The sequence below is a fragment of the Drepanopeziza brunnea genome (genome assembly GCF_022702325.1).
Source record: "Drepanopeziza brunnea f. sp. 'multigermtubi' strain 214-2 chromosome Unknown ctg3, whole genome shotgun sequence".
Classification (NCBI taxonomy): domain Eukaryota; kingdom Fungi; phylum Ascomycota; class Leotiomycetes; order Helotiales; family Drepanopezizaceae; genus Drepanopeziza; species Drepanopeziza brunnea.
In genome coordinates this window covers 364,798-377,261 of record NW_027094066.1, presented here as the reverse complement: position 1 = coordinate 377,261, position 12,464 = coordinate 364,798, and the positions used below count along the sequence as shown (strand labels likewise).

The 12,464-nt window shown below is 50.1% G+C and overlaps 5 protein-coding genes across 5 annotated transcripts; 4 read left to right on the top strand and 1 right to left on the bottom strand.

Annotated features, from left to right (window-relative positions):
• Positions 1–243: 243 nt before the first annotated feature.
• On the bottom strand, positions 244–953 carry L3040_002293 (uncharacterized protein; the record flags this gene model as incomplete). The annotated part of the gene is made up of 4 exons (XM_066155498.1): positions 244–350; positions 455–547; positions 596–841; positions 893–953. The coding sequence occupies 4 exons, from the start codon at positions 951–953 to the stop codon at positions 244–246; spliced, it is 507 nt and encodes a 168-aa protein (XP_066012497.1).
• Positions 954–1,201: 248 nt separating this feature from the next.
• On the top strand, positions 1,202–3,398 carry L3040_002292 (uncharacterized protein; the record flags this gene model as incomplete). The annotated part of the gene is made up of 4 exons (XM_007289810.1): positions 1,202–1,384; positions 1,472–2,035; positions 2,084–3,003; positions 3,053–3,398. 4 exons carry the CDS (start codon positions 1,202–1,204, stop codon positions 3,396–3,398), a joined length of 2,013 nt encoding a protein of 670 aa, XP_007289872.1.
• Positions 3,399–3,810: 412 nt separating this feature from the next.
• On the top strand, positions 3,811–5,131 carry L3040_002291 (uncharacterized protein; the record flags this gene model as incomplete). Its single annotated transcript, XM_066155497.1, has 7 exons — positions 3,811–3,969; positions 4,062–4,103; positions 4,155–4,260; positions 4,309–4,842; positions 4,889–4,961; positions 5,010–5,059; positions 5,109–5,131. The coding sequence occupies 7 exons, from the start codon at positions 3,811–3,813 to the stop codon at positions 5,129–5,131; spliced, it is 987 nt and encodes a 328-aa protein (XP_066012496.1).
• Positions 5,132–5,902: 771 nt separating this feature from the next.
• Positions 5,903–7,757, top strand: L3040_002290 (uncharacterized protein; the record flags this gene model as incomplete). The annotated part of the gene is made up of 5 exons (XM_066155496.1): positions 5,903–5,923; positions 5,999–7,066; positions 7,132–7,318; positions 7,507–7,616; positions 7,680–7,757. The coding sequence occupies 5 exons, from the start codon at positions 5,903–5,905 to the stop codon at positions 7,755–7,757; spliced, it is 1,464 nt and encodes a 487-aa protein (XP_066012495.1).
• Positions 7,758–10,767: 3,010 nt separating this feature from the next.
• Positions 10,768–12,355, top strand: L3040_002289 (uncharacterized protein; the record flags this gene model as incomplete). The annotated part of the gene is made up of 2 exons (XM_007289813.1): positions 10,768–11,896; positions 11,952–12,355. 2 exons carry the CDS (start codon positions 10,768–10,770, stop codon positions 12,353–12,355), a joined length of 1,533 nt encoding a protein of 510 aa, XP_007289875.1.
• Between the last annotated feature and the right edge of the window lie 109 nt (positions 12,356–12,464).

Genomic DNA, 12,464 nt, shown 5'->3' with positions numbered 1-12,464 from the left:
AGATCGATCACTCATCATCAATACAGTCGTATGGTATCCTTCCTTATACCCTCGTAACGATTTTGCAATGTACAAGTGGACAGAAACGAATTGCGCCAGCTGATATACACAGAGCAGCACCCGTAGTAGATCTAAATATCCAGGTCGCTTCTGAAAGAGGAGGTATGGAGAGTTCGCCGGATCGAGGCCTTGCAGAGAGGAGAGGGGAAGGCAGCCGCAGGTGTGTGGTGCAGGCAAAATTGTTTAATCGAGTCCTCTGTCAGATCCTGGGCCACTTGTAAAAGGACCAACTTTGAGTTCTGAGTCTGCCGCAATCATCTCTGCCAGTATGTCGAGGACTGCCTTGGGCACTGGAGTGGTGGTTAGCAAGTGCGCCATACATCGAGCAAGGGCAAATGGCTAAGAGAGCGAAAAGAAAGCCGTTGGGGTATGCTCCATAGCATAAGAGACTTGCCTGTCTTGTCATAAATCGCAATCAGATCGCCCGGTGTTGGGTAGACTTTCAAGGCCTTGTAGAAGCAAAGAGCAGCCTCAATGTTGTCGGTTCCTGCGACAGTTAGAATTGCATGTAATTTGACAAGGCAGATGTCCATACCTTCTCCGGCCAAACCCTCTGCTCTGGCGACTTCTTGTAGGAAGTATGCTTCCCTGTCCTCCAAATCTGAAGGAAATCCTTCTTCCTTTGCTTCCTCAAGTGCCTCCCGGATAGCCTGCCTTTGCCGGAGTGTGTGAGCCTCTGCTTCCTCCTTAGCAGCCTTAGCCTGTCTTTTCGAATCCTTCTTCAGTTGCTTTCTGAATTGGGGGTCATTTCTGCGCTTGTAGTCGAAGTACACAGCATATGCTAGATAGAAATAGTCAGATTGCGGTCGGGGGAATTGCTTAGGGGACTCACCAACAAAGCCAGTCGCGAAGGTGCCGACTGCGGCGGCGACTATGGTTGATGTTTGCACCATTTTTTAATTGGATCTGTGGCTCCCTGGTGGTGTTGATGCCACAGGAGGAAAAATGATGGAGGACTTGTTGACCGAGAAGCTTGGTTGAGCTCGGAGCGATTTTTTGACCCGGCTACCCTGCAGTCGTAGTAATTAATCCCTGCTTACTTAGCCGCAAGCAGTTTCACGGCGGACGGCTAGCCACTTCAACGACACTGGCTCACTCAGCAGATATGATCACTTGTATTGTCCAAATCTAAACCAACAACATGTCGGAAGGAAAGGAAAAGAGCAAAGGGATATCCCTCAGGACCAAAAGAAATAAGAGGCCTGCCATAAGCGCCCCGAAACAGATTTCAGGCCCTTTACAACAGATAGGTGCTGCACCCCGAAGCAATGGGGGACAGCCCGGACTTAGTCCAGCACAGCAGCGCCCACCAGTCGGCGGCCAGGTGAGAATACTCCTAATAATGCCTGATTGCTGAATAGAGCATCGCAAGAGGTGGGGGGTTTTTTTGGCTGACAAATTACCCATCTAGGCTGCCGACCTAGTCAAACGGCGATACTCTACACGATTCAATAATGCTCCCAGTGATTACAATGCTGCTGCCCCTCCAGTACCTTCTCTACCTAAATTACCACGTCAGATTGCTCCACAAGATCGAGGGGGGAGGGGACCATCTCCAGGAAGAGGCCCAGGACTGAATGTCGACGTCAAGGCGTTGCGGGACCCCAATCTTCGTCCGGACCAGTACATATCAGGGCTACTAAGTGATGCATCGGAGCAAGATATCAACGAGTACCAGCAAGCCCTAGAAAAGCTGAGGAACAGGGCTTCTACAGACCTCCAGCAGAACGTCTACCAGAATCGAACCCAGTTTATCAAGATCAGTAAGGAGGCTGAGAAACTTAAGGGGGAGATGCGTGCACTCAAGAACCTGATGTCTGACTTGAAGACGAATACGACTGCTCTTAGAGCCGCGTCATCAAAAGGGCCAGTTTCATCAAATGATTTCGACTCGGGGTACCCTTCCACGTTGAGCCGTCGAGACAGGAGGAGTTCCGTAGCGGATCGTAGCGCAATGTGGAATTCTCAACTACAGGTCAGCGAAGCCTGTTTGCTGTCATGATCATAGGCTAACTGGTTATAGGCATTGTGGAAGACTGTTGAAGGGTCTCAAAAGTTTCTCCCGGCTGTTCCAGGTCGACACGTGGTTCAGAATGCCGGTCTTTGGATCGAGCTGGATAACGCGACATGGAAGTCCCGCAGGGCTATGCAGATCATTTTGCTGAACGACCATTTGCTCATTGCATCGAGAAAGAAGCGTAAGGTCGAAGGAAACGGAGCTGATCAGCGGCAAGCCCCTTCCAAGCTTGTGGCAGATCGCTGCTGGCCCTTGCTGGATATTGAGATGGTTGATCTGGCTGGCACCAGCGAATCGGCAAGTGGCCGTAACAAGGTGGCCGATGCCATCATGATTCGGGGGGTTGGCCAAGAGTCTTTTACTTACCGAACTGAAAAGCCTGATGACAACGAGAAGCAGTCCCTCATGATGAACTTTAGGAAGGCGCTAGAAGAAATGCGCAAAGGACTGCGAACGGAAATGGAATCCAGCAACAAAGCTAAGGAGACCATCAACTATTTTGCGTCACGAGATCCTGGATTGCTGAAGAAGACTGAGCTGCTGGAGACCCTGTCGGACATCAAAGACATGCTTATCGAAGTGGAGGGTAAGCAGCAGAACCTTCGCTGGGTTGAGAGTCAGATAGATGAGCTCGACATCGATATCGCTTTGCGACGTTTTGATGAGGCAGTGCAACGTGTGGAGAAGCTCAATGCCCTTGCAAAGAGCCTGAAGAACAACATTGTGGCCCAAGACTTTATCAGCTTCAAGGCTGAGGAGAGGTCGAGTAAGCTCGCAGGACTCATCACTCGCGAACTTGTTGACACTCATAACGAGCCGAAGAAGACGAAAAGGAACGTCAACTGGCTTGCTCGTTTAGGCTTCGAAGACCGTGCGAGAGAAGCGTATCTAGAAGCTCGAAGCACCATAATCCAGAAAAGAACGAGGTCAGCTCAGTCCAGGCACCTATTCAAATTCTTGCTAAAATTTATGCAGACAATGTATCTTCGAGGGGAATCTCCACCAGTATATATGGGAAGTCTCTTTCGTATATTTCACGATCATCCGCAACACAGTGTCTACATTCCAGACATGTTTTCAAGCGGCGGTCATGAGCGCATGTGTGAAATGGGCCAAGGAACAGGTCGATGATTTTAACGTTATTCTTGCAAGGCAGTTGAGTGGGACTGAACGAGGTGGGCCCCTCTGGACGGAATGTATGAACCAGGCGAAAGAACACGCCAAGATGTTATCTGAAGTTGGCCTGGACTTCAAGAGTCTGATAGGGCGTGGGAGCTCAGATTTGGACCCAAAGGGACCGATAGGCTTGGGCCTGGTGTAATTTTATTAAAAATACAGTGATATTCTCAGTCAGTACACCCAGTACACATTATAAAGTAGCCTAAATTGTGCTGCTGAACCGCGTGAATACTCTGCTTTTTCATGACTCCGGAACTCAGTCTTGCCTGCCGCGTCGACGTAAATAAGCGAAAACGTCGAACTACTTCATTTCGCCAGCCTCAAACTAAGTCCGATAAGTATTCCCCATCCCCATCACCACCATCTCCGTAATACCCCGTCGCAAATAATCCGCAGTCCCAACCTTGCTACCCTGCCACCGCGGGGCGCGACATATTCGTCGAACACGACCATCCAGCCTTGTCTGGGAGCCTCACCGCGTTTCGTCATCCGAGCTCGAGCTCCCCAGCCCTTAATACGACTCCTCACTACATCCACCACGAAGATCGCACACTATGGATACCAATATGGAGGATGTTGGCAGAGCGCCAGAGCCCACTCAACTGTCCCCCGTCTCGGAGCCTACGACGATACCCACACTCGATGGATGGATCGAGAGCTTGATGAAGTGCAAGCAACTGGCTGAGGCCGACGTCGAAAGACTCTGCGCAAAGGTATGTATCCTTCGCAGACCTCGGTGCTATCAGCGCGTGGTCAAGCATACTCTGCAACTCTCCGAGTCAGCCTCTAACAGCGTGTTTTACAGGCTCGAGATGTTCTATCGCTGGAGTCGAATGTGCAGCCCGTGGTAAGCAACCTGGATCCCTATCTTGCCTGCGGAGAACTCACATTTATACAGAAATGCCCTGTCACCGTCTGCGGGGATATTCATGGCCAATTTCACGATTTGATGGAGCTGTTTAGAATTGGTGGTCCCAACCCAGATACCAACTACCTCTTCATGGGTACGGGCCCCCTTTTATCAGAGACCGCCGGAGACTGACCATTTGTAGGCGACTATGTTGATCGTGGATACTATTCCGTTGAGACCGTCACCCTGCTCGTTGCCCTCAAAATCCGATACCCCCAAAGAATCACTATCCTCCGTGGAAATCACGAATCCCGCCAAATCACGCAAGTCTACGGCTTCTACGATGAATGTCTCCGCAAGTATGGCAACGCCAGCGTATGGAAGCACTTCACTGACCTCTTCGATTACCTCCCCTTGACCGCCCTCATCGACAACCAAATCTTCTGCCTTCACGGAGGTCTCTCCCCAAGTATCGATACCCTCGATAACATCAGAGCTCTTGACCGCATACAAGAAGTACCACATGAGGGTCCTATGTGCGATCTCCTGTGGTCGGATCCAGATGACAGATGCGGATGGGGAATATCGCCCAGAGGAGCGGGGTACACATTCGGACAGGATATCTCGGAGGCATTCAATCACAACAACGGCTTGACTCTGGTTGCGCGAGCACACCAGTTGGTTATGGAGGGTTACAACTGGTCTCAAGATAGAAACGTCGTCACTATCTTCTCTGGTAGGTCCTGGCTAGTTAAAGGGAGGAGCACGGCTGATATTTGCAGCTCCCAACTACTGTTACAGATGTGGCAACCAAGCTGCTATCATGGAAATCGACGAGCACCTCAAGTACACCTTGTGAGTAACCTGGACACGCCCATACTGAGCCTTGTTGACATATCTTAGCTTGCAATTCGACCCTTGCCCGAGAGCAGGCGACCCCTTGGTTTCTCGACGTAAGCTTCACTTTCCACATATGAGGCATCCAGCACTGACTCTCGACAGGAACCCCGGACTACTTCCTCTAGGTTATCGAAGAAATCCGATTGAGTTTGACGAGCATGCTGCACGTGGTTTTCTGTCAGAGAGCGTGCGAAACATGGTCAGAAGTATACTCTGGGGTCGGGGAGTGAGCTCGGGCCCATTTCAGCGCGGGAACATCTGTAGACTTGCATTAGAGAGTGAGAAGAATGCGAAAACGATTGACATGACAACTTGGGATGGCTGTGCTACCGTACTCGGCCTGAGATGTGGAAACTTGGCCAGCATCTTTGGCTGCATCTTTGGCTGCATCCAAGACTTTGATAAGCTTTGCCTCGGCCTGAGTGAAAATCACCCTGTTACAGTCTTCTTGCGTACCACACACTGCCCCTTTTTATCATTATCATCATCATCAACATCAACATCATCATCATCATCATCATGATCATCATCATCATCGTAAACACGAACACGAACACCACCAAACGCCTCTAGAGCCAACTAACCCGCGATGCCCGATGCCCGACATCCGCACGTATCTCATTGGTCCCGCTCGAACGCCCAAGCACCCAGCAGCCAAAACCCGGCTCTGCGTCTTCTCAAACGCCCAAAGCGCTGGTCGTCAAACCAAGCACTCACTTTCCTCCCGCCTGGTGGGATGGGGATGGGGACCATGTGGTGTGGTGTGGTGTGGTGGTTGAGCCCGGTTGGCTGAGACGAAGGTGTATCTCAATCTCACTTACTTGTTAAAGGGAGATGTCGGTCGCTCGTTGCCTTCGTCCTAGCATTCTTCTACATCAAGGCATCAAGATATCAAGATGGCTGCTTTGCCAGGAGCTGTAAGTAATCATTCATTCATTCATTCGTTCCCCATGAGATGTCTATGGTCGGTCAATTGACACCCATGACCACAGAGCCAAAGCATGCCCCAGAGCAAACCCTACGCACCGCAAGTCGCAGGTCTTGGGCTCATTCCCACCAAGAGCCTTGATGATCCCATCACATCCATCTTCCTGGCCCTCTTCTTGGTGGGCGCCATCGCTCATTTGCTAATTTTGCGAGTCAACCTCAGCAGAGGCAAGAAATTTCTCATGTCCGGTCTCCTCTTTGCCTTCTGCATGGCCAGAATCGTGACCTGCACCATGCGGCTCGTCTGGACTTCGAATATCACGAACGTCAGTATCGCTATCGCTGCCCAGATCTTCGTCGCCGCCGGCGTAATATTGCTCTTCATCATCAACCTGATATTCACGCAGCGGGTCCTCCGCGCCTCCCACCCAACCTGGGCCTGGACGAAAGCATTCTCCCTTACTTTTAAGCTCTACTACGTCTCCATCGTCCTCATGCTCATCGCTCTCATTTTTTGCACCGTCCAAAGCTTCTACACCCTCGACTCCAACATCCGCCGCATTGACCGCGACGTGCAGCTCGTAGGCTCGACCTACTTCGCTGCTACTGCGTTCCTGCCTCTTCCACTCCTGGCGCTCAGCTTCCTCCTTCCTAGGCCCGGGGTTGAGAAGTTCGGCGAGGGCCGCTTCAGAACCAAAATCTACATCCTGCTATTCTCGTCCTTCATACTCGCTCTCGGCGCTGCTTTCAGGGCAGGTATCGCTTACGTTCCTCGTCCGAGAAATGATCCAGCGTGGTACCACTCCAAGGCTTGTTTTTACGTCTTCAATTTCACGATTGAGATTATAGTTGTGGCGCTCTTTGCTGTTATCAGGGTCGACAAGCGGTTTCACGTGCCGGATGGGAGTCGGGGCCCGGGAGATTATGCTGGGAGGAAGGGGAGGGGAGGGAATATGTGGACTGAAGAGGAGAATGTCGACGCATCTGAGCATCAGAGGGGCTTCCTTGATCGGATCAATACCGAGGAGGAGACTTTTGGGTTCGAGATTCAGAGCGGCGTATATGCCGAAGTGAGACGCGAGACGAGAATTGTCGAGATAGAGAGGCCAAAGGGACTGGGAGGAAAGATGGACGTAAGATTTAGCCAGGTCCCGACGTTGCGACTTATGAACCAAGTTCCGACACTGAGGCCTACGAGCGAGACTATCGATGCACCGGCTTCGATAACCAAGATGGAAGAACCTATCACGAAATCCGATATATCACTACACTGAACGACATGGTCGGGCATGGATCAGAGAAGAATGTCTTGAGCAGACATTTTGGCGCCCTTGTACAGTACGACGTCTCAGCATCGAGTTTCAGCGTTTCAGAATGCCAAGAAGGTAATACCATTTCGAAGATCGCCAGTGACATCTGTTTTCCATTCGTCGGACGGTTATCGGTCTGCTTTTATATTTACATTTCCTGTAATTTTACTTATCATAATTTCACCACCTCTTCTTTTCCAAAATTCAGACCGGCTTTGACCGGGGTGTGGAGAAGAGAAATTGGATGCCTCTGACTGGATTAGGTACGTCTCTTACCGGGCACTGCCTAATGCAGCCAGCGGGCATTGGATTCCGCTTTGGGCAACAAGCGAAGACAGGGGCCGGGGGGGTTGAGAAGCAGGCAGAAAACCTCGTACGAACATCACCCTTCCTGTGCTTTTTTTCTTCCTTTTCCTTTTCTGATATATAGTGACAGTCCTTTTATCTCAACACTCCATCGTCTTTACGCATTTTGTCACGACGGCCGACGTCGTCTAGATGTGCGTACGGCTAACTAGCTACCTGCCAGCCAGCCTAAATACCCACCATCGTCTACTTAGGGGCTACATCGCTCAATAGCAACGCTGCGAGAAGATTCAAGAGAATATACGAGAGAAATAATGGTGATTTGAAGGAAGGAGGAGGAGGAGCTGGGGGTGGTGGATTACTTACGACTGGCTCCTAGTCGGCTTGAATACCTAGCGTTGAAGGCCGGCCGAAATGAATAGGGAGGAAGGAAGAAGGAAAAGGATCAGCTACTTACAGCATGGAATGAGATTCAAAATATCTCAGAAGTGACGAGATCGTGTCTTATCCGCTAAAACCGCTAGTATGATCTTACTTGATAGCAAACCAAGCAAGAAGATGATGGTGGTGCAATTGGGATTCTAATAGAGGGTGTTTCTTTCGGTCTTCGTGTGAGTAAGATATCAGTAAATACTAAGCCTTTTTCATTGTAGGTGGTACTGGCCTCGTTGTTCGTGACGAGAGAAGGAAAGAATGAAGGAAGGAAAGGAAAGGAGCCACTGTATTGGTATTGGTATTTAGACCACGGCCGGTCCATGGGCCATGCAGATCGCAAGGGCTTTGAGAACAACACTGCTACACTTATACTGTGTTCACGTTTGTTTGGGGTAGGCGAGTGAGAGGGAGATTGGAAGAGCTGGCCATTTTCGGAAGGATGGATGGCTAGATAGGTAGGCTGCTTTGCGAGACTATTGTATGTCGTTTGATAAGGGGTGGAGTCGGGCTGGATGTAGAATTGATAGAGGAGCTTGAATTGGTAACAACTGTCAAGTTCTTCCTATCCTTCGTTTTTTAAAGTGTTTTTTTTTCACGTTAGGTAAGCTCCAGAGATAGCGTAGGGCACGTAGAGATAGATCTAAGAGGCTTGAACAGCCTCTTGGGATCCGAGAAAGGCTGGCAGGTACTATGCTTAGGTGTGGCTCAGCCTCCCTGACTTTATCATCCAATAAGATCCATGACGCGACCATGCCTCGTAGTTTTATGCCAGTCAGGCTCTTATGAACCATAGCCTCGATATTTCGAAATTGAGCACTCAGTCGGTAATCAGGAGGCCTTGACATCCAAAGCTGATACTGGCGAGATATGTTCTCTGCCGGGTGGAGTTCGCAGCTGTCGAATCAAGGATATAAAAAGGCCACAGGTTCTTCATATTCCGTCGTCGAGAGCGACGAGTATCTGGAGTCGAAGGTTTGGAACTTAATTCGGGATCGGGGGCCTTGTGGTGGTGATTTCTCGCCGGAACTCACCCGCGAGAGATCCTTGAGGAGGATGAGGGTTGGAGAATGAGAAGGCTGAAGCTAGATAGCCAGGCCTGCTTAGGTCCGTTTGTATGCGAGAGAAAGTCTTTCTTGCAGATGACAGCCAAGACGTTGTCAACAATAAGAATGGGTGTTCAAGAAACGATCTGGGAAGTGAGAGAGACGAGGAATGCTTTTGGTCTTGGTCATGATGTCTTCGCTGCAGAGGCTCTTATAAAAAGCGAAAGACTGGCTCAAGGCTGCCTTCATTTGGTGAAGCATGCATGACACACTCAACCAGCTCCAGCTCTCCCTTTTATAAATCAGGGACCCACCCGCTTGTAGCCATTCGCGACGCTGACCAAAATTAGTGAACGCGGCGAGAATGAAAACAATATTTTGGTCAAAACACGCTGTGACGGTGAATTGCGTGAGGCAATCCCTTACCTGTTCCACAAGCCCTCTGAAAAAATTTCCACGGTAGTATAGTTACGAATACCACGCAAGTATAACATCCAGTAGCGTGGGTGGCATAGTGGTTGTCACCTTCAGGTCAAGCTGGTGTGGAGGACTTGTAACGATTTGGGGCCGAGTGGTTTAGATTCACCAAACCACACACGACAAAAAAATTCGGATCAAAATGAAAACCCATTACACAGGCTTTTCTTCTCCCACCGTCGCGGTGGGAGTTTGTTTTGCCCTTTTTTCTTTTTTTTTTAAGGGGAAAAAAAATCGTGTGGGGTCGTCGTCGAGATTGTGCTCAAGAGAAGGGTTCAACTATTCCGACGTTAGAGGCGTATCATGACATATACTACCTTGCCAGACTGCTCAATCGCCAAGAAATTTCTTTATTGCGATTTTATTCCGATTATGTTTGTCGTTGAATCAGAATTTGTGTTGAAAAGATGGCTCCTGAAGCGGACATATTCGCCGCTTACGAATTTGGCCAGCCTCGAGGACGATTTTGTTTACAAGTGAGAGACGGTATCGAGAAAATGGATTTCAGAAACAGATATGTAATAAAATACAATCTAGACGGTGTGCACAGCGAGGCTTAGTTTCTAGCTCCTCGATAGCGGGTGCCAGTTGGGCGAAGCAGCGATAGCTGAGCTCCACCATCTTGCCCCAAACAACCGCGGAACACATATATTTTTTCAAGTGAGTCCTCAAGGGAAAACGGAGGAACATATGCCCGTTACGCTGGTGGCTTTTTGAACCCGGCGTGAGGATACATTACTGTAAAGACTTGCCGAATGCTATCAGGCTTGAATACCTGGTATTGGCCCTATCGGATAGATCATTTAGCCCACTTCAACAGGATATCCGTTTTGGGGGATAACGAGTGCAAGCCGCTAGTATCGATGATTCGATATCATATAAGCGCACCTGGCCTGTATACTAACCTTAGAAGTTGCTACCGGAGTGGATGTGTGAAAGGAACAAGGCACGTTAGTACGTCTTAGCGTACACCAACGATAATTGAGAGTATTTAAATTTCTTTCCCTCCCTCAAAACTCTCCCACTTCTCCTGCAGATAAAATACCGCCATTGCTATCGTCGTCGTCGTCGTCGTCTTCGTCGTCGAGAATGCTGCTCCTCGCTTACATCAATCACGCTTACCGAATGTAGCCTAGACTCCGATCAAGTGGGTACTATTCCAATATCACCCAATTAAGGCGTGGCAGCTCTAACAATCCTGTTCTTTGATATTGACGCACCACCGCCCCCCTCCCCCCCCCATCGCGAGAACGACAATATAGCATGTCGCTGCCACAAGACGGCTCGCGGGCGTCCTTCTCCAACGCGAATGGTGGCCGGCAACATCAACACATCTTCCAGGCCCAGCCCCAAATCGGTCTACCGTCGCCTACCTCCGCACCACATCTACAAAAACATCCACAGCAGCAGTTTGTCGGCTTCAACCGACCGACCCATATCCGTCCTCAGATCCAGCAGCAAGGGCAGATTCCCCAGCACAAATCGCCATACATTACCCCATACGCGCAGAACAATGGACAAGTTGGAGTTCCCAGACAGAATGGTGGCATCGGAGTCTCTGCGGAGCAGCAAATTGCCCAAGGGGTCTTGAGCAATGCTTCCGCAGCCTCGGGATCCAGCACTCCGCTGCAACGACGAGGAGGACCTCCTCCCTTGGGGACCACGATCCATATGCCCCCTCATGGCACGCCCCAAACTCAACCCATGAGCGTTAAGCATGCCATGAACCCTGCCTCGAATATCCAGCAAATACAGCGCCAGTCTCAGAATACCTCGCCTGCTCTCCAGAACCTGGGTGCGCATGGTCCTGTTTTGACCGATTCACCGGCGAACTCGAATCTCGGAAATCAACCTCAGGACGGCTCACCAGATGTCAACGCTCAGGACATGTCTATGATTGATCCCCAGCTTGCAATCGATCAGCACCTCACCGAACAAGCTAACAATTCCATGATGGTTGGTGATGCTCCGCGGGAAGTCGTCCAAGGTGAGATGCTATCACCCCCTCCTGCTGGCAGTTTTCCAACCTTTGATGCCCTCTTTTCCTTTGCCCAAGCCCACGCTCTGGCCCACGGCTATGCCTTTGTCATCGGTCGCTCCAAGCGTGATAACAGAGGCCTCAAGAAGGTTTTCTTGATATGTGATCGTGGTGGAACCAACAAGGAGAAAGTGCCAGGTGAGCAGCGTCAACGGAAGACCAAGTCTCGGAAATGCGGTTGTGAATTTGGTGTGTTCGGATTGGAACAGAAGACAGCCTGGTTTCTGAGAGGTCGGATCGATGGCGAGCATTTGTCTCATAACCACCCTCCTAGTGAAAGCCCAACAGAGCATCCTGGTGCAAGAAAACTGGATCCGAGAGCTATTGCTGCTGTAAAAGCTCTTGAGTCAAACGGTACGATGCCTACCATTCAAAAATATTTAGATAGAGCTTTGCTAACAAATTCAAGGCGTCTCCGTCAAAGATACTCTTGCGCACTTACACCGTGAAAATCCCAACGTCCGCTACCTTCCCCGTGACATCTACAACGCCCGGGCGGCTATCAAGCGCGACCCTTCCCGCGTGGAAGCTACAGCAATGGAGTCTTTGCCTACATTCTACAAGAAGCCACCCTTGACACACGAGGAGAAACTGCGTGCCGAACTGCGAACAGAAGTAGCGAACGCAAAGGCTGAAGTCGAAAAAATCAAAGAGGATCGGCGAATTGAGATCGAGGAATTGAAGGAGCAGATAAGGTCAAAGGATAGGCAGATCAAAAAGTTTGAAATGTTCATTGACATTTGCAATGAACGGGTTATGGTGCAGCGGAATCTGCTGACGGATGGCGCTGAAGAAGAGACTCCGTCCGGCTAGGGCTTTACGAATGGCGTGAAAAATTGTGTGTGGAGTTCAAGGTACCTGATTGCTCTCCAATCATGAGGAAAGAAGGTTTCCTGGCTTACGACGAAATGTTTGCTCTTTG